The sequence below is a fragment of the Pan troglodytes genome, chromosome 11 (assembly GCF_028858775.2).
Source record: "Pan troglodytes isolate AG18354 chromosome 11, NHGRI_mPanTro3-v2.0_pri, whole genome shotgun sequence".
Taxonomy (NCBI): Eukaryota; Metazoa; Chordata; class Mammalia; order Primates; family Hominidae; genus Pan; species Pan troglodytes.
In genome coordinates, this window is record NC_072409.2 from 79,615,369 (window position 1) to 79,636,401 (window position 21,033).

Sequence of the window (21,033 nt, forward strand, 5' to 3'; positions counted from 1 at the left end):
GCATTCTGTTTTTAATGTTGGTAGCAGTAGCAATAGTTCTATTACTGTGATATAATGTTCCATTATATTAATGTACCACACAATTTATGTATCCGCCTACTGTTGTTGGCTAGTAGCTATGCCCAGTTTCTTACCTTTTTTATTGGAAATGTAGTTTCAGTCTTGTTGCCCAGGCTGGAGTGCAATGGTGCAATCTCGGCTCACTGCAACCTCCACCTCCCACATTCAAGTGATTCTCCTGCTTCAGCCTCACAAGTAGCTGGGTTTACAGGTGCCTGCCACAACACCCAGCTAATGTTTTGTATTTTTAATAGAGATGGGGTTTCACCATGTTGGCCAGGCTGGTCTCAAACTCCTGACCTCAGGTGATCCATCCACCTCGGCCTCCCAAAGTGCTGGGATTACAGGCATGAGCCACTGCACCCGGCTCTTAGTATTATAAACAATACTGTTAGGAACCTTTGTGCATTTCTCTGTGTACATGTGCAAAAATTTCATTAGGATGTAAGTCTAGGAGTAGAATTGCTAGTCACAGGAAATGACTTGGACCAGGAAGGGAGTGTCAGAAATGTCTGTTTACAGATGATGATAATAGTAACTAGCTTTGAGTTCTTTGAGAAGCATCATGGTCCTCGTTCATAGCAAGACAAAAGAGTAGTAGAGAGTATTTACCACCCTGAAAACTGGCTCTCCTAGTGTTTTTTTCAGCAGTGTGTCTTATTCTGTATTCTGTTCTTGTTTACTACTTAATATGGGTTACCTATAAGCATATTGCCAGATTTTCTCCCAGAAACAGGCTGTGCCAAGCAGATGCAGTTTTTAACAATAATCTAGCAGGATTTCAGTTACAGAGGTGAGCACAAAGCTAGGTATTTGAAAAAAACGAATGAAGTGAAAGAGGGATACTATTAATAAATGCAATAAAACAAAGAACTGTGAATAAACAGGGCCATTAAACTCAATTAACAATGAACTTCAAGAAACAATAGAACAAGCAAGATCGAATTTTAGAGTACATGTGAGATGTAAGAGGGAGACGGATGAGGGATATTGTACTCATGAAAATCAACTAGAAATGTTAGCCGGTAAAACTTAATAAATAGAAAAAGTGAGTTCATTCAGCTGGGCGCGGTGGCTCACGCCTGTAATCCCAGCACTTTGGGAGGCTGAGGTGGGCGGATCACAAGGTCGGGAGTTCAAGACCAGCCTGGCCAATATGGTGAAACCCTGTTTCTACTAAAAATACAAAAATCAGCCAGGCAAGGTGGCAGACGCCTGTAGTCCCAGCTACTCGGGAGGCTGAGGCAGGAGAATCGCTTGAACCCAGGAGGCAGAGGTTGTAGTGAGCCGAGATCGGGCCACTGCACTCCAGCCTGGGAGACAGGGCGAGACTCTGTCTCAAAAAAAAAAAAAAAAAGAAAAGAAAAAGTGAGTTCATTCTGGAAGATCAAGTGGAGGAAATTTCCCAGAATGTAGTGTAACGGGGCAAAATTAAAAATGTGGAAAAGTAAATTAAAAATGTATGAACACGGAGTCATAAGTTCTAAATGTCTACTAATATTTCCAGAAGAAGACAATACGAGAAAATTTTAAAAGAAATAATGTAGGCCAGGTGCGGTGGCTCCCACCTATAATCCCAGTACTCTGGGAGGCTGAGGCAGGCAGATCACCTGAGGTCAGGAGTTCGAGACCAGCTTGGCCAACATGGTGAAACTCTGTTTTTACTAAAAATACAAAAAAAAAAATTAACCGGGCTTGGTGGTGGACATCTGTAATCCCAGCTACTTGGGAGGTTGAGGCAAGAGAATCGTTTGAACCTGGGAGGCAGAGGTCGCAGTGAGCCGAGAGATCGTGCCATTGTACTCCAGCCTGGGTGACAAGAGTGAAACACCGTCTCAAAAAAAAAATAAAAAGCTTTTAGTCCTAAGGTGGAGGGCGTCTTGAATTCAATATAATACAGTAAGTAGAGTTTGAAGCAAAAATGCCAAAAGGATTGTATTAAAAATAAAGTTAGAAGAAACAATTAATGGAGCAAGAAGCTGGAGGGACAATATCAAGAGCACCTTTGCGAGTTGATCTCATAAAGGAATGTCCCTTGTTCTCTTAAGATTGGAGAATTAGGAGTAAGAAGAAACAGATTTAGAGGAACAGAGTGGGAAGATTAAGGAAAAAGTGACCATAAAGAAAGTTGCTAAAATGACACTTGGAGTTCTTCCTAGAAGGGAGATGTTTGACCTCCTTTGCCCAATGTAGAGTACAGTTTTAATGAGGCAGAGTACTTTTTCAAGTTGCTTTTGTGCTGAGCCATTGTAAAAAGCAGTTTTAGAGAAGAACAAAATGAAAGTTTAGTCACAATAAAATTTTTATTAAACTATGTCGATGACTAGTACATGGAGAGTAAATGTGGGTTGCTTCAATAAGCAAATTCTCTCTCTCTCTCTTTTTTTTAAGACATGGTCTCACTCTGTCGCCCAGGCTGGAGTGCAGTGGCGTGATCTCAGCTCACTACAGTCTCGGCCTTCCAGGCTTTAGGTGATTCTCCCACTTCAGCCTCCCAGGTAGCTGGGACTATAGGTGCACACCACCACGCCCGGCTAATTTTTTGTATTTTGGGGTAGAAACAGGGTTTCACCATGTTTCACAGTCTGGTCTCGAACTCCTGGGCTCAAGGGATCCACCTGCCTCAGCTTCCCAAAGTGCTAGGATTACAGGCATGAGCCACTGCACCTGGCCCAACAAGCAAATTCTAATTTAAAATTCTATGTAAGTATATATACCTTGTGTGCACCCATAAAAATTAAAAGTTAAAAATTTTATACATTCTTGGAATATTTATGTTGATACTATCAATCATATTCTCAATCATATTCATCGCGTGTTTACCCAGTTTCTATTTGCAGTTGTCAGCAAATTATATGTTCTTCGGTTATTTCATGTTTTCTCATTTTTTAAAAGTGTCATTTTGGCCACATAGGAACTATGTCTTATGTATGTGTTAGCTAAATAGACAAAAAGGTGCCTATTAGGTATATGAGGAACACTGACAAGGTATCTACAGATTAAAGTTCGTTTTATTATAATATTTAAAAAGGGAGAAAATGGTAGGTTAAATTATATGAAATTGTTGCTATTAGACTATTTTTTACTTATAAAAAGGGCAATTTCATATGATTCAAGAAGAAATTGTAGCTGTTGATTTCTAAATACTTTCACAGATGAATACCAATACTGTTTGCTTTCATTATTGTATAAAACATATACCTTGTATTTAAATTTGTAAGTTTTTAGAGCTGATGGGGAATTTTAGCAGTTATTTAATAATAAAGCTTACCTTAGCATATACTATTGATAGATATCAAAGAAAGACAATACAGAATCCTGATGGATCACAATAAGCTTAATGACTTTCTTTTTGATATTTATTACAGTCCTCCTGTCAGGCGCCAGAGAGGAAGAAGGGATCGTCTGTCTCGACATAATTCCATTAGTCAAGATGAAAACTATCACCATCTCCCTTATGCACAGCAGCAAGCAATAGAGGAGCCTCGAGCCTTCCACCCTCCGAATGTATCTCCCCGTCTGCTACATCCTGCTGCTCATCCACCCCAGCAGAATGCAGTCATGGTTGACATACATGATCAGGTACAATAACAGAATGTCTTGGAAATACAGAAGCTGAAATTTTGTGGCAGTTTGAGATTTTTTTTTTTTTTGGCTTTTTGTTGCAAATTTCTTTTAGTTTTACCTAAAATGAAGTTATTTAAGTTACTCATTCCTTTTAAGAATTGAGATTTAAATTCTACACAGCTTCCATAGAAGAAAGTTGAACTTAAAAAATTAGTATCGGCCCAGCACGGTGGCTCATGCCTGTAATCCCAGCACTTTGGGAGGCTGAGGCAGGCACATCACTTGAGCTTAGGCATTCGAGACAAGCCTAACACAGTGAAACCCCGTCTCTACTAAAAGTACGAAAATTAGCTGGATGTGGTGGTACATGTTTATGATCCCAGTTGATGCAGAAGAATCACTTGAACTCAGGAGGTGGAGGTTGCAGTGAGTCAAGATCGCACCACTGCACTGGGTGGCAGAACAAGACTTCGTCTCAAAAAATTAAAAAAAAGGATCAAGGTTATGAAAGCTTAGAATGAATTCATGTATGCTTGATTTGAAATTATTGATTTAAGATTAGTAGGAAATAGCAGACAACTGATGGTTTGAGTACATATTCCTGTTTCCTAGTTTCTTCTGGAATAATTCAATAATTTGACTTTTTTTTTTGGAATAACCTATTTTAATATACCTAGTGATGTATTAAAAGAATAACGTAATATTGAACCCGTCCTGCATGGGTTCAATATTAGGAAATCTTTCAAGATAATTGGTTTTATCAACAATATAAAGGAAAAATATTAATAGGCGCAAGAAATATAAAATCTAGCCGTCATTTCTTATTAGAAGGTCTTAAAGTGTAAAAAGGAAGGACTTTAATTTTCAATACATGGTAGGAAGGCTTATTGATAGCATTCCTTTTGCTTGAGGACAACCGAGCGTGCTAGATAAAATACTCTTAAGTATCCTGAAAGCATCAAAAGAGCTAATAGAAGAAATCAAAACTAAGGGAAAGTGGGGTGCTAGTTCTGTCCTTAAGGCATTTGTTCATTTGAGCAAACCTGAACTTTAATTTTGAGTCTGTCAGGAGGCAAAGGGGACAAAAATCAAAGACTATTTAAGGAGTCACTTTCTATATAGGAGACCCTTCCTGCGTAAAATACCAGGCACCTTAAGTCACTGTATACCCAGAATACAGGGATATCTGGTCACTAGGATAAGACTGAGCAGAAGTAAATTTGCAGCCCAAATTCACATCACTCTGGGAAGTTAGTGAAAATTCATTTAAAGTAATGGGTATCTCAGGGGCCTAGAAAGCAGAGGCAATTTCTCCCTGAAAGAAGGAACCTTCATTTTGGTTCTCAATTCCCCCAGTAATTTTTCAAGAACAGCGAGCAGTAAATAAAGTTAACTCGGTACATGACTTAAAAAGGGCTATAATTGAAAACCAATAGAAACAGACCTACAGTGAATTCACCTACTTCAAACATGCTTAAAGGTGAAACTTTGAACACTTTCCTGCTACCTGGAATAAACCAGGATGCTGACTATTACCACATCTATTCAGTAGGCCAAGCCAGCAGAAAAGACAAGAAGAAAAAAGTTTAAGAATAGGAAAAGAACAGGTAACACCATCAATATTTGCAGTCAAACTGATTATATTGATAGAAGATCCTGAAGCATCTTAGGTAATTGTTAGAACTAAGAATTGAACAGATTGAAATGTTACAAAAATGAATATACAATAATCAGTATGTTTTTTTAATACCAGAATCAAACAGAACATGAACAACTTTTTAAAAGATACATTAACACTGAACAACCCAGACATACTAATCAGTTGCAATATGTAAAGCTTTTTTTTTTTATTCTGTTTGAGACGAAAGGGAAAAAAGTCTAATAAAATCATTTATTTTTATTTGATGACATAATTGGAATTTTGAACGTGACTGCATGTTTGATTTTAAATAACTTTCCTTTAAAAATATAATAATGCTATTGTGGTTAATTAAGTGTTCTTATTTTTTAGAAATGCATACTAAAAATTTTTTTTAAATGATAGGGTCCTGGGATTTGCTTCAACAAAACACATGAAACAAAGCAGTATATTCAGGTGGATTGGCTATGGTTTAATGGTTTGAGGGCTGGGCGGTGGATATGGGGGTTTATCCTACTGTTTTTGAACATATTTGAAATTCTCTGTAATAAAAATTCAAAGAAAAAATACCACTGAAAAAATCATAGTAATACTAAAGAAGTTAACTATCAGTCTTGGCCAGGCACAGTGGCTCGTGCCTGTAATCCCAGCACTTTGGGAGGCCAAAGGCGGGTGGATCACAAGGTCAGGAGTTTGAGACCAGCCTGGCCAATATGGTGAAACCCCGTCTCTACTAAAAATACAAAAATTAGCTGGGCATGGTGGCGCGCACCTGTAGTCCCAGCTGTTCGAGAGGCTGAGGCAGGAGAATTGCTTGAACCCGGGAGGTGGAGGTTGCAGTGAGGCAAGATTGCACCACTGCACTCCAGTCTGGGCCACAGAGCAAGGCTCCATCTCAAAAAAAAAAAAAAAAAGTATCAGTCTTAACAAAAGTGGTTTAAAACCACTGTGTAGAATACCAAAGCATTATTGAGAGAGTTTAAAGAAAACTTATTTATTTTTTGAGACAGAGTTTCGCTCTTCTTGCCCAGGATGGAGTGCAGTGCAATGGTGAGATCTTGGCTCACTGCAACTTCCACCTTTCCATTTCAAGGGATTCTCCTGCCTCAGCCTCCTGAGTAGCTGGGATTACAGGCACCTGCCACCATGCCTGGCTGATTTTTTGTATTTTTAGTAGAGGTGGGGTTTCACCATGTTGGCCAGGCTAGTAGTCTCAAACTCCTGGCCACGGGTGTTCTGCCTGCCTCAGCCTCCCAAAGTGCTGGGATTACAGGTGTGAGCCACCGTGCCTGACCACAGGAAAACTTACTTAAATGAGAGATTTGACTCGAAAGATCCCGTTTTTTTAAGGCTCTTAGTTCTTAAAAGCGGCACATAATAGAATTAGTATAATCCCAAATAAATTTTCAGTAGATTTTTGGTGTAACTTGAGAAGATGATTCTGTCATTTTTAGTGATAATTTAAAAGACCTGAAATTGTCTACAGCCATAGAAAGTGAACTACTGATAGTTGTTTCTGTAAAGTTTTATTGGAACACAACCACACCTATTTGTTCATCTGTATTGTCTTTGGCTACTTTGTGCAGAGACCATGGCCCACAAACCTCTAAAACATTCACTTTCTAGCTCTTTAAGAAATAATTGGCCCACTGACACCCTGGTCTGACACCCTGGTCTTAAGGTCTAGACCAGTTATTTCTCAAGAGTATTAGCTGAATCAGCTGAGCAGCAGCAGCATCACCTAGATATTTGTTAGAACTGCAGATTTGCGGACTGTACACTAGACTTACTGAATCAGGATCTGTGGGTGTGGGACTCAGCAATCTAGTTTACCATGCCCTCCAGGTGATTCTAATGCACATTGTAATTAGAGAACCACTGTTCTAGTCAAGAAAGAACAGGTGGGCAAAGTAGCTTCTCCAGTTACTAGGCATTATTATAAAACTATGGTAATAAAGACATTTATGCCAGCATAGCCAAATAAGCTAATGAAATAGAATATAAAATCTAGAAGCCAACACATTTTCTGTGAATATGGTCATATGCTACATAATAACGTTTGACCAGCAGACCACATATACAACAGTGGTCTCGTAAGTTTATAATACCATATTTTTACTATATCTTTTTTGTGTTTAGATACACAAATACAGGGGTTAGAGGTACCAACCCTCTACACTGTTGAAAATACACATATAATGGTTGACTCCCTCAAAAACTAATAGACTAATGTTGACCAATAACATAGTTAATACATATTTAGTATATTATATACTGTATTCTTATAATGTAAGCTAGAGAAAGTGTGATTAAAAAAATCATAAAATACATTAAGTTGATCATCATAAAGGTCTTCATCCCTGTGGTTTTCACGTGGGGTAGGCTGAGGAAGAGGAGGAGGAGTTGGTCTTGCTGTCTCTGGTGGAGGAGAGGCAGGCACACTTTATGCAACTTTTATTGAAATGTGGGCAGGGCACGGTGGCTCATGCCTGTAATCCTAGCACTTTGGGAGGCTGAGGTGGGCAGATCCCTTGAGGTCAAGAGTTCGAGCCAGCCTAGCCAACATGGTGACACCCCATCTCTACTAAAAACACGAAAGTTAGCCAGATGTGGTGGCGGGTGCCTATCCCAGGTACTCGGGAGTCTGAGGCACGTGAAATGCTTGAACCCAGGAGGTGGAGGTGGCAGTGAGCGAGATTGCACCTCCAAAAAAAAAAAAAAAAAAAATCTGCATATAAGTAGACCCATGCAGTTCAAACTCATGTTGTTCAAGGGCTAACTGTACTTCCCTTGTGTTATAATTACCTACAGGGTTTAGTATAGCAACAGCAACATGCTGTACAGGTTTGTAGCCTAGGGGCAATAGGCTATAACATATAAGCCTAGGTGTGTAGTAGGCTCTCTGCCATCTTGGTTTGTATAAGTACACTCTATGATGTTAGTACAACAATGAAATCACCTAATGACACATTTCTCAGAATGTATCTCCATCGTTAAGCCACGCATGAGTATATATACATGGCATATGACTTGATGAATGTAGGTGAGTTGGAACAAGACAGAATTGCTAATAAGTGGTTCTGGGACAGTTGGGTGACCAAATGAAAACATGACATTTCGAGGGCCAAAATTAAGAAGACTGACAATTCTATTGCTAGTGGAAGTAAAAAGTAGCATGATCTTTTGGAAACCTGTTGGTCAGTTTCTAATCATGTCAAACATACACCTACCCAGTAATCCAGCAATTCCATTCTTAGTGTAATCAAGAGAATTGAGTGCATATGTCCACACAAAAAAATTTCTACAGGATTGTTTATAGTGGCTTTCTATGTCTGTTTTTTGGAAAGGTTTGTATTCGTCAAAAGTTCTCACTGTGGTGCTCCACTGTAGTCCCATCAACTTAGGAGGCGGAGGCTGGAGGATCCCTTGAGCCCAAGTGATTGTGCCATTGCACTCTAGCCTGGGTGACAGAGTGAGACCCCCATCTCATAGATAGATACATAGGTAGATAAGGATGGATGGATGGATGGACGGATGATAGAGCAAGACCCCCGTCTCATAGACTGAAACAATTAATCACCGTGAAGACAGCGAAAAGGTATTTAACCAACAAAAGACTAGGTTGGGGTTCAAGCTTCAGTGGTACAACCATAAAGAAAAACAGATTAGGGCCGGGTGTGGTGCCTCACGCCTGTAATCCCAGCACTTTGGGAGGCCGAGGCGGACGGATCACGAGGTCAGTAGATCGAGACCATCCTGGCCAACATGGTGAAACCCCGTCTGTACTAAAAATACAAAAATTAGCTGGGTGTGGTGATGCACGCCTATAGTCCCAGCTACTCGGAAGGCTGAGGCCGGAGAATGGCTTGAACCCAGGACGTGGAGGTTGCAGTGAGCCAAGATTGCCTGGTGACAGAGCAAGACTCTGTCTCAAAAGAAAAAAAAAATGGTTACCAGAAAAATCAGGATAGTGATTCCTTTGATAACTGGGATCAAAGAGTGGCTGTGAGATCATTTTGACCAGGAAAGGGTCCTTGAGGGGGGGTCGTTGGGGGATTTTGGCCATGTTCTGTTTATTGACCTACGTGATGGTTACATGAGTGTTCATCTGATGATTTTTTTTTTTTTTTTGTAGTCTTGATGTTCGTGCTTTATGTACTTTGGTACTTTGCTTGTATTTTACAAAGTATTTTACAATGAAGTTTCTGAAAAGAAATATGAAACTCCTTCTCCCCCCTCCCCCGAGATGGAGTTTTGCTCTTGTTGCCTAGGGTGGAGTGCAATGGCTCGATCTTGGCTCACTGCAACCTCCGCCTCCTGGATTCAAGCCATTCTCCTGCCTCAGCCTCCCGAGTAGCTGGGATTATAGGTGCCCACCACCACACCCAGCTAATTGTTTGTATTTTTAGTAGAGACGGGGTTTCACTGTTGACCAGGCTGGTCTCAAACTCCTGACCTCAGGCGATCCACCCACCTCGGCCTCCCAAAGTGATGGGATTACAAGCGTGAGCCAATGCACCCGGCCCTATTCATTGATTTTAAAATGTACTATTTCCATATTTTAACATCTCTGAATTTGGGATGGATGCTTCTCACAATTGATGGCATCTTAATCTTGGTGTCAGCCAAGCAGTAGTTGTAACACAGTCTTCATTGCTTATGCTGTGCATCATATGTCTTGCAGTTAACCCATAGGGATTAAGTGGTAGTGTTTAGGGGGTGTGGCAGGAGGTGAGTTCAACATAAACCTCCAAGCAGGAGTCAAAAGTAGACAAGCTCTATATAAATTACACCCCTGACTTAAGAATCTAGCATCAAGTAGCTTTTGTTTCTTTTATGGATAGTTTTAAGAAACGCTGCACCACCAACTCCCTTGATGGCACTGAACCTTTTGTGGGAAAACCAGACAATGACACTGAAATTAAAAGTGATTCACCAGAGTCAGACTCTGAAAGTGAAGAACTATTAGAACTAACTACTTTATTTCACTTATATTTTCCTTTTTTGAATGCTCAAGTGTTGTATGATCTCATTTAAAGTGCTTCTAATAAATATATAAAATTTGTAAGTGACCAAGCGTTAATGTTAGTTAAACAGAAGTATTTTTCTTAGTATGGGGAAAAAATGGCTATACAATCTGGCCGGACGTGGTGGCTCACGTCTATAATCCCAGCACTTTGGGAGGCCGAGGCGGGCGGATCACGAGGTCAGGAGGTCGAGACCATCCTGGCTAACACGGTGAAACCCCATCTCTACTAAAAAATACAAAAAATACAGAAAAAATTAGCTGGGCGTGGTGGCAGGCACCTGTAGTCCCAGCTACTCGGGAGGCTGAGGCAGGAGAGTGGTGTGATCCCAGGAGGCAGAGGTTGCAGTGAGCTGAGATCACGCCACTGCACTCCAGTAAAACAGAAGTATTTTTCTTAGTATGGGGAAAAAATGACTATACAATCTGATTCAGCAAAATATGGTACTTGGCCAAGCGCGGTGGTTCATGCCTGTAATCCCTGCACTTTGGGAGGCTGAAGTGGGCGGATCACATGAGCTCAAAAGTTGGAGAACAGCCTGGGCAACACAGTGAAACCCTGTCTCTACAAAAATAATAATACAAAAATTAACTGGGTGTGGTCGCATGCACTTGTAGTCCCAGCTACTTGGGAGGCTGTGGTGGGAGGATCACCTGAGCCCCAGGAGATTGAGGCTATGGTGAGCCGTGATGGCACCACTGCACTCCATTGTTGGCAATATATCAAGACTCTGTCTCAAAAAAATGTGTGTGCAGTTGGTCGGGGTAGTGGGGTGGTATTTGTGACAAAGGCTGTTTATTAGAAATCAATAGTTTTATTGGTAAAATTCATACTTTTCCATTAAAATCAGATATAGGATATAGGTACTTATACACATTATTTTTGAAGGTTCTAGTTTGCTAACACAAAAAGATGATAGTTGGGTTGAACCTTATTCAGGTTGGACACCCCTAATTTGAGTATCTGAAATGCTCTAAAATCTAACTTTTTGAGCACCGGCTCAACACTCAAAGGAAATGTTTATTTTAAGCATTTTGGATTTCAGATTTTGGGATTAGAGATGCCGAATTGGTAAGTATAATGCAGATTTTCTAAAATTCAAAAAAATCCAAAATGCTTCTGTTCCCATGCATTTCAGATAAGGGATGCTCATCCTGTAGTTGTATACCTAGGAAAGGAGATTCTAAGTTTCTTAAAAATACCAGAATTTAAAAGTTGGGTAAGGTTGATATATTCAAGATAATATAGATAAAAATTATCTTCGTACTAACACTAACCGCTTTGACATGCAAATAGAGAAAAATAACCTCTTGTCATTATAACAGAACCACAGTTTGAGGAACAAATTTAATAATAAACTTTGAGAAATAAATTTAATAATCTTTTTGAAGAAAACTAATTTTTTTTCAATCCTGTCTTATGGGGCTGAAGGAAGACTTAATTTCTTCTTGAAAGACAGAACCGTGATATTCAACATAATGGCATAATGTTTCTGGGTATAAAAAGTCTTAATATAGGTCAGGCACAGTGGCTCACGCCTATAATCCTAACACTTTGGGAGGCTGAGGCAGGCAGATCATCTGAGTTCAGGAGTTCAAGACCAGACTGGCCAAAATGGTGAAACCCTGTCTCTAATTTAAAAAAAAAAGCCAGGTGTAGTGGCACACGCCTATAGTCCCAGCTACTCGGGGCGGGGCTAAGGTAGGAGAATTGCTTGAAACCAGGAGGCGGTGGTTGCAGTGAGCCAAGATTGTGCCATTGCACTCCAGCCTGGGCTACAAGGCTGGAGCCTGGGCGAAACTCCATCTCAAAAAAAAAAAAAAAATCTTAATATAAAATTCAGTCCTTTGTAAAATAACACATTTAGTACAATCTTAATACTAATGGGTTTTGGAAGTGAATAAAATTGATTTTGTACGTAAGAATAACTGTGTGACAATGCCAAAAAATGAAAAGATGTATGGTGAGAAGAATTTCTTACCAGATGCTAACTCTTCCAGTAAGATACTGTAATTAAAGCAGCATGAAATCCAGGAATGTGTGCGTACTTAATGAATTTTTAAAAAGATGGTATTTCACTGTAGAGGCAAGAAGATGGTTTAATAAATGGAGCAAGTATAATTGTCCATGTGCAAGCAAAATTAGAGCCCTACTCTATAAACAAAAATAAGTCTTTTGGAATACGAAAAACTAAAGAATTAGGAAATACAGGAATATATGTTTATAACCTCATCAGTAAAGGAAACCTCAAAGCTACACTCTGGCTACATTTAAAAAAAAAATCACAAAAGACAAAAATATGCCATTAAATAAAGGATCTCATCAAAAGATAAAACATAGACTAGGAAAATATTTTCATTACACACAACAAGCAATAGATTCATATACCTCTTAAATAAAAAAATTACAAATGATTATGACAACCTAGAAGATCTATGGGGCCAGGTGCAGTGGCTCACACCTGTAATCCCAGCACTTTGGGAGGCCAAGGCGGAAGCCTTGGCCTCAGATGAAATTAAGTCTTCCTTCAGCCCCATAAGACAGGATTGAAAAAAAAATTAGTTTTCTTGTCGCCCAGGCTGGAGTGCAATGGCGCGATCTCAGCTCACTGCAACCTCCACCTCCCAGGTTCAAGTGATTCTCCTGCCTCAGCCTCCCAAGTAGCTGGGATTACAGGCACCCGCCACCACTCCCAGCTAATTTTTTGTATTTTTAGTAGAGACGGGTTTTCACCATGTTGGCCAGGCTGGTCTCATCCTCCTGTCCTCCAGCGATCTGCCCACCTCGGCCTCCCAAAGTGTTGGAATTACAGGCATGAGCCACCGTGCCTGGCCAAACTAATATCATATTTTTTCAGTTGTGTTTATATTGGCAAAAGAGTTGAAAACAATTTGAACATGTGTTGATACACCATATGATAGGACTGTGTTAAGCAAGTGTTTCTTAAAATATCTGGCTAGTACCAAAGAGAACAAGTTACCTTTAACTCCCTTGCATACATACCTGCAATGTAGTATTAAATGGAAAAACAAAGTTGCAGGGTAGTATGATCTCATTTCTGTTAAGAAAACAAAAATAAACGTGACATTTTATGTGTAATTGTGCTTTCATATGTTCATGGAGAAAGAGAAGAAGGATATGTTATCAGCATCGTTTGCCTCTGGGTGGCAGGTAGGATGGGAATAAGATTGGCTAGGCAGGAAATGAGATTTCGTTTTTTTTTTAAATATACTTTACATTGTTTCACTAGTTGTAATTAAAATTTGTTTTGAATGTGACCAAATAATGGAAGATACAAGCTTTAATGATTCCAGTTCTTTTTATTCTGCCTTATAGGACAGGCTAGAAGAGTTAATATAGTAATCCATTATTTCCCTGGGCTTTTCAAGTCATTTGAGGGAGGAGTTTAGCCCCAGTTTTGTGGAAATAGTATATACTCTTGAAATAGTCAACTCTCCCATACAAAGACAATGAATATTCTGGTCGAAACTATTGGAGAGTACATTGTGAAAATCCGTGTAGCTGAGAGAGGAGCCAATAAATGACCAAATGTTGATTTTGAATAGTTAACATTTTACCTAAACAGCTAAAGTTTGTTCATTTGTTTTTTCCTTTAAAGCTCCATCAAGGAACAGTCCCTGTTTCTTACACAGTAACAACAGTGGCACCACATGGGATTCCACTCTGCACAGGCCAGCACATCCCTGCTTGTAGTACACAGCAGGTCCCAGGATGCTCTGTGGTTTTCAGTGGACAGCACCTCCCTGTCTGTAGTGTGCCTCCTCCAGTAAGTCTCTATCTTTGTTTTCATTAGATATTACTATTAAGCACACCAGCCTGAATTTGATTTTGTAACTTCCTGACTCTTACCCTCTTTAGAGGGGCTAACTGCATTATATAAGCAAACAAAATTTAAGAGACTGTCTTTGTAGTTTCACTTTCAAGTAAAAAGGCCAATTTTATTGCAATAAAAATCTCAATAATATCCTTATAGTAACCATTTAATAAAATTAGCTTTATAACCGGATATATTTTTACATTAATTAACTTATACATATTTGGATATCCTGAGGGTCAAACCATGTTTTCTCATATGTCAACACCGTTTATAATTAAAGCCAATGAAGGTCAGCCTAAGTCTCAGAGACCTTATTGTTCAACACTTAAGAGTCTCAGCACTTACTGAGTTTTAATGGGCACTTTGAGTGCTTTGTCTTATTCCTTACTATAGGAAACCTATGATGAAAGTAGCATCATCCCCCATTTTCTAGTGTCTGAATCTGAAAAGTTAAATATGACTTGCTCAGTGCCGTAGAGACAGCTAGTATAGGAGAGTAGAGATTCACACTAACTTTTTTTTTCTTGCCTCTGAAGCTTATGCTTTGTCCTTTAATCTTTAATCTCAGTTCAGCCTCCTTTCAGAAATGAGGGTGCTGTATTTAAATGATGTATCTAAGGTCAACAATGTCTTCAAAGGAAATCACAGCAAAATTTAAATGTAACTCTTAATACGTTGCTCTGAATGTGAGATTAAAGCAAATGCACACTTATACCAATACTAACTTAACAGATTAATTTACTCAGGCTTAGTGTCTCAGTAATAGAAACATTGTACCAAATTTGGGAACTAAAATACTGAGAGATTATAAGGCAATTAGTTGAGAGTTGTGCTCTTATAAAAATCCTAGGAAGAAAAAGATTTCTACAGGATTGAAAAGAGGAGTTTCTTGAAATACCGGTAGTGTTTGCTACATCTTAAACCAACTGGAGAGAGTTTCCTCTTCTTTGCAGCACTTCCCCCCCACCCCCCCACACCCGCCCCAACGCTTTTTCATAGGTGGTTAAAAGGCTCAAGGATTTCAACCAATTTATAAAAATTATATAAAATACAGAATAGTTATTAGTACCATTACTTTACTAGTAGATTAAAAAATACACTGGTATTTCATTGTTAATATAAGCTATTAAAAACATTTTCATGATTTTGGGAGAGGTGTGACAATGACAGATTTTAATCTCACTATCCTTTTAAATTAATCATATATTCTGATATTTTTAACCAAACTGTAACGGTTTCTCTTACAGATGCTTCAGGCATGTTCAGTTCAGCACTTACCAGTACCATATGCTGCATTCCCACCCCTTATTTCTAGTGATCCATTTCTTATACATCCTCCTCACCTTTCTCCCCATCATCCTCCTCATTTGCCACCACCAGGCCAGTTTGTCCCTTTCCAAACACAGCAATCACGATCGGTAGGTATCTCTACTATTATGTCAGAATGTTTAGTTTTTAACTAATTTTTAATTTTTTCAGAATGTTTAGGCCAGGTATATAACCTTAGTGGATTTAAGAACCAGACGAATGCCTAAGTTACTATGTTTAAATGGCACACTTAAACATAGTAACTTGGCCAGGTGCAGTGACTCACTCCTGTAATCCCAGCACCCTGGGAGGTCGAGGCAGGCAGATCACCTAGGGTCTGGAGTTCAAGACCAGCCTGGCCAACATGGTGAAACCCTGTCTCTACTAAAAATACAAAAATTAGCCGGGCATTGTGGCACGTGCCTGTAATTCCAGCTACTCAGGAGGATGAGAGATGAGAATTGCTTGAATCCAGGAGGCAGAGGTTGCAGTGAGCCAAGATCATGCCACTGCACTCCAGCCTGGGCGACAGAGTGAGACTCTGTCTCCAAAATAAACAAACAAACAAACACAATAACTTAGGCATTCTTCTGGTTCTTGAATTAAAGGAATCCAAACATATACAAATTAGTATAAACGTTTACCTTAAATTTCTGATTTCTTAAATTTTTCTAGTTATTTTAATGTCACTTGTCTAAATTTGTGTTCTATAACATCTGCAGTCCTTCAGGAAGTAAATCTGAAGAAAAGTTTTTAGTTGTATTGTTTTTTTCTTTTTATGTGGTTCTAAATTGGAAAATGAAAATATTATAAAATTATTAATACTTGTTAGAATAATATTTGTATTCATTTAGGCAAGGAAATTAACCTTTCTGAACTTCAGTTACTTTTTCTGAAGGCCTGGTTTTTCACTATGTTGTGATGAAAAGCAGATGAGGTAGTCTGTTAACATAGTTAATTCTGTCTTGGGAGGCCTATTATTTTGGGACACTGGGAGATATAAGTACTATATAAGTACAAAGAAGGGCACAGGAAAAAAGGTCCAGTTGTTTTGATAGGCCAGGTTCAGCATCAAGACCATCAGACATTAAGGAGAAACAGGAGAGATAACCTATAGAAGTGGCTAAAGTGGAAGATTTCAGCTCTGTGGAAAGAACTTGACAGTTTATTGTAGCAGTCTTACCATTGTTTACTAAGGATTTCTATACCATGCTGGGTACCAAAGAGGCTGCTGTCCTGAAAACTGTAGAAGCAATTATGACGCAAGTTTGGCTCATCAGAAGAGGTAGAATTGCTTCTGCAAGATAATCTTTTCTTGGAAATAGGATAGGATTTGTGCCAGGTTGTTCTCTTTCTCAGCTTCCAGTATCTGGGAATTCAAGGCTAAAGCAAAATTTAGCTATCACTTGTATCTAAATTTGGAATTCTTTTAAAGGTCCAGTCACATAGCCATATCAAGACTTTGTTTTCACTAGTGTTGTCATAGTGTAAGCAATTGTGATTTCTCTCAAGCATGCATAGGCTTCCAAATTAAAGCTTAGTATTTACTTATATTTGAATAACATGTTGCTGTTCTGTAACTAAGGGAAGAAGTCAGACTAGCATTTAAAAATAAATGTGCCTAAGAGAATTCAGTTGAAAACATCAGCATGAAAATGTGTACACAAATGTAGTAATAGCACTATTCCTAATAGTCAAAGAGTGGACAATCCAAATGTCTATCAGCTGATAAATGGGTGACGAAAGAGTGGTATATCTATGCAATGTAATACTCACTCATAAAAAGGAGTGAAGCATTGATAAAGTCTGCGAAACAGATGAGCCTTGAAAGCATTATGTTAAGCAGAGAAGGTAGACATAGCTTCTTGCTTATTTAAATGAACTGGTTCCATTTACATGAAACGTGTAGAATAAGCAAATACATAAAAATGGAAAGCTGGGCCGTGCGCAGTGGATTACAAAGTCAGGAGATCGAGACCATCCTGGCTAACACGGTGAAACCCTGTCTCTACTAAAATCTACTAAAAATACAAAAAATTAGCCAGGTGTGGTGGCGGGCGCCCTAGCCCCAGCTACTCAGGAGGCTGAGGCAGGAGAATTGCTTGAACCCGGGAGGCAGAGGTTGCAGTGAGCCAAGATGGCGCCACTGCACTCCAGCCTGGGCAAGAAGAGCAAGACTCTGTCTCAAAAAAATAATAAGTAATGGAAAGCTGATGGCTTGGGGAAATGGGGATTGACTGATAATGGGTATACAGTTTCTTTTTGGGCTGATGAAAATGTTCTGGAATTAGATAGTGGTGATGGTTACATAACTGTTAATATACCAAAAATCCATTCAGTTGAATTCCTTTTATCATATGTCAGTTATATCTCAATGAACTGTTCTTTGTTTTCTTGTGGCTTTTGTTTTTGTTTTTGTTTGAGACAGAGTCTCCCTCTTGTTGCCCAGGCTGGAGTGCAGTGGTGTAATCTGGGCTCACTGCGACCTCTGCCTCCCAGGTTCAAGCAATTCTCCTGCCTCAGCCTCCCCAGTAGCTGGGATTACAGGCATCCACCACCATAACCAGCCAATTTTTGTATTTTTAGTAGAGACAAGGTTTTACAGTGTTGGCCAGGCTCGTCTCAAACTCCTGACTTCAGGTGATCCACTGGCCTCAGCCTCCCAAACTGCTGAGATTACAGGCGTGAGCCACCGCCCCCAGCCGAGCTGTTATTTCAAAAAAAAAAAAAACATCTTCTGTGTGCTTTGCATAGCACTACATTGCTTCAGTGTTAACTACACACTTTTGAAGTAGGCTGTGAGCATGCCGGTTTTATAGATGACAATACTGAGGTTCAGATTAAGTAATTTATCTGAAAGTTAACATGGCTGATTGGTGACAGTACCAAGATTCTAATGTCCAGAAGCCCATAATCTTTCTGCACAGCATAATGCCTCTGTACCATATCTCATTTAGCCCTGTTTCTGATTTATAAATGCACATCCTGTTTTGTTTCATCTGTGAAAGGTTAAGTATCTGAAAATCCTTTAGGTCAGGGTGCTATGACTGAAAAAGTAATTTTAATTTTGCTATAATTGGCTTATTCGATGACTTTTTGCCTTCTCATTTTAAGAGAAGGTTCAAATAGTAAAATAAATAGAGGATAATGGAAATGTTTAATAACATGTTTTAAACCTTGTTGAAATCAAAGTTAGGAAGATTTTACTGTAGTCTATATGTTTACTTGTATGAATTTTAGATTCATGTGAATATCAAGAGATGCATGGCCTTAAAGACATTTTGGGATTTTAAATTTGTGATTATTATAAAGCATAATCTATCTAAACACAGGAAGTATATATATATATATATACACACATATATTTTTTTTCCCCCCTCCTCAGCCTCTGCAAAGGATAGAAAATGAAGTGGAACTCTTAGGAGAACATCTTCCAGTAGGAGGTTTTACTTACCCTCCATCAGCCCACCCCCCAACATTACCTCCATCAGCTCCCTTGCAGTTCTTAACACATGATCCTTTGCATCAGGAGGTGTCCTTTGGAGTAGTAAGTTTTCACAGAGTACTATGTTAATTACTTGCTTTGGCAACTTACTTGTTCTGAGTTATGTTTTAGTATAATTCACCATATTTAGAATTATATGTATTCTCGACAGCATTCAGTTGGAAAGTTGTATTTAGAAATACACTTGAGTGTGTGGTTTAAAATGGTTGCTGCATCCATTAATAAGTTAGTATTTAAGGAATATTAAAACCTTGAACAATAAAGAACTTTACTGTTTAAGTCTTTTTTTAATTAGATACTTTATTTGACAGGCTATTTGTAAACGTAGAGTGATTCTAAATCTTAACATTTTTCCCCTTGCAGCCTTATCCTCCATTTATGCCTCGGAGGCTTACAGGACGTAGTAGATACCGATCCCAGCAGCCAATACCACCTCCCCCTTATCATCCCAGCTTACTGCCATATGTGTTGTAAGTTCTTTCTTATCTTAATGATTTCTGAATTTTGAAACTCTTGAGCTTCTCTTTCCTTTGTGAATGTCTTTGTGTCTATAGCTTTTGGTGTGTTAGTTATTTGTCTTTACTTAATGTTAAAGGGTGGGGTGGGAGGAGCCAGTTAAGGCTGAAAGAAAGAACAGTAACATAGGAGAAATGGGGAAGGAAGAAATCTGTGAGCCAAAAAATAGGTTTAACAGATCAAGAAGCAGAAAAGGTTAAGATTTTCTGCCTCTTTTACAACTGATAACACTTACCACCAGTCTTGATTATTCAGCTTTTAGTGCTGTTTTTCTTAGGGAGAAAGGAGAAAAATTATTTATTTCTGTGTCTTAAGAACTACTCTATTTGGATTAAGTTGGTCTGTAACAGAAATTCCCATGGGTAGGTTTGTTGTTGTTTTTTTTTATTTGAGATGGAGTCTCGCTCATACGTCTGTGCTGGAGTGCAGTGGCACCACCTCGGCTCACTGCAAGCTCTGCCTCCCAGGTTCCAGCGATTTTCCTGCCTCGGCCTCCCAAGTAGCTGGGATTACAGGCATGGACCACCATGCCCAGCTAATTTTTGTACTTTCAGTAGAAACAGGGTTTCGCCATGTTGGCCAGGCTGGTCACGAACTCCTGACCTCAGGTGATCCGCCCATCTTACCCTCCCAAAGTGCTGGGATTACAGGTGTGAGCCACTGCGCCCTGCCAGTAATTATTTATTTCTGTCTCACATAATAAAGTCTAGAAGTAGGCAGCTCAACGATGATTCGTTAGCCCTGTGACTATGAACAATGTTAATGGCTTCCTCTATAAGATCTAAGGTGGCCTCTCAGGCTCCAGTCATATGACATTCCACCTAGCAAAAATAAAAATAGATTCCTCTGCCTACCTGCTCCTCTCAAGGATATGTCCCAGAAGTGGCACGTATAACCCCTGCCTCTGTATCACATTGGCCAGAACTTAGTCACATGTCTATAATTACTTTCTGGGAATGCTAGGAAATACAGTTTTTATACCAGAAGGCCACGTGCTTATGTTACCACACTGTGGTCATGGTTTTTCCTTCCTTCCTTCCTCTCTCTCCCTGTTTTCTCTATTTATCTTTCTATCTTAATGTCAGATATAGTATGTCTCCCAATTTGGTCTTAAAATGTTTCAGTTTTAAGGTCTTTTGCATTTCCTTATAAATTTTTAAATCAGCATGTGAGTTTTTACTTAAGTGCTTGCTGCAATCTTGGTATTGCATGGAATTTATAGATTATTTTAAGGAGAAAGTGACATCTGAATGATACTGAGTCTTCTAATCTTCTTATGTGGTATATTTCTGTTTATTCACCTTTAAGTTATCCTAGCAATATATTTGCAGTTTTTATTGTACAGTTCTTGCATATGTTTTGTTAAATTTGTCAGATTAACACTAACCATTCTTCATCCTTATAGCACTGGCCTCTGTCCTCCCTGTCCTGTTCATTGATTTAATGTACTAACATATCAATGCTAGTGTGATTGTTTTCACTGCAGATCAATGCTTCCAGTGCCACCTACAGTGGGCCCAACTTTCAGCTTTGAATTAGATGTAGAAGATGGAGAAGTAGAAAATTACGAGGT

General features: G+C 39.1%; 1 protein-coding gene across 31 annotated transcripts in view; it reads left to right on the forward strand.

The window, feature by feature from the left end:
- The window catches only part of RNF38 (ring finger protein 38), a 153,325-nt gene that overhangs the window by 117,645 nt on the left and 14,647 nt on the right, over positions 1-21,033 (forward strand). For 30 of the 31 annotated variants that reach the window (XM_016960871.3, XM_016960869.3, XM_063788582.1 and 27 more), the window contains 6 exons: positions 3,429-3,642; positions 13,913-14,080; positions 15,379-15,549; positions 18,825-18,986; positions 19,308-19,414; positions 20,947-21,031. In XM_016960871.3, the coding sequence (XP_016816360.2) occupies positions 3,429-3,642; positions 13,913-14,080; positions 15,379-15,549; positions 18,825-18,986; positions 19,308-19,414; positions 20,947-21,031 (907 nt within the window). The remainder of the gene's footprint in view (positions 1-3,428; positions 3,643-13,912; positions 14,081-15,378; positions 15,550-18,824; positions 18,987-19,307; positions 19,415-20,946; positions 21,032-21,033) is intronic. The other variant, XM_016960872.3, reaches the window with a different exon arrangement.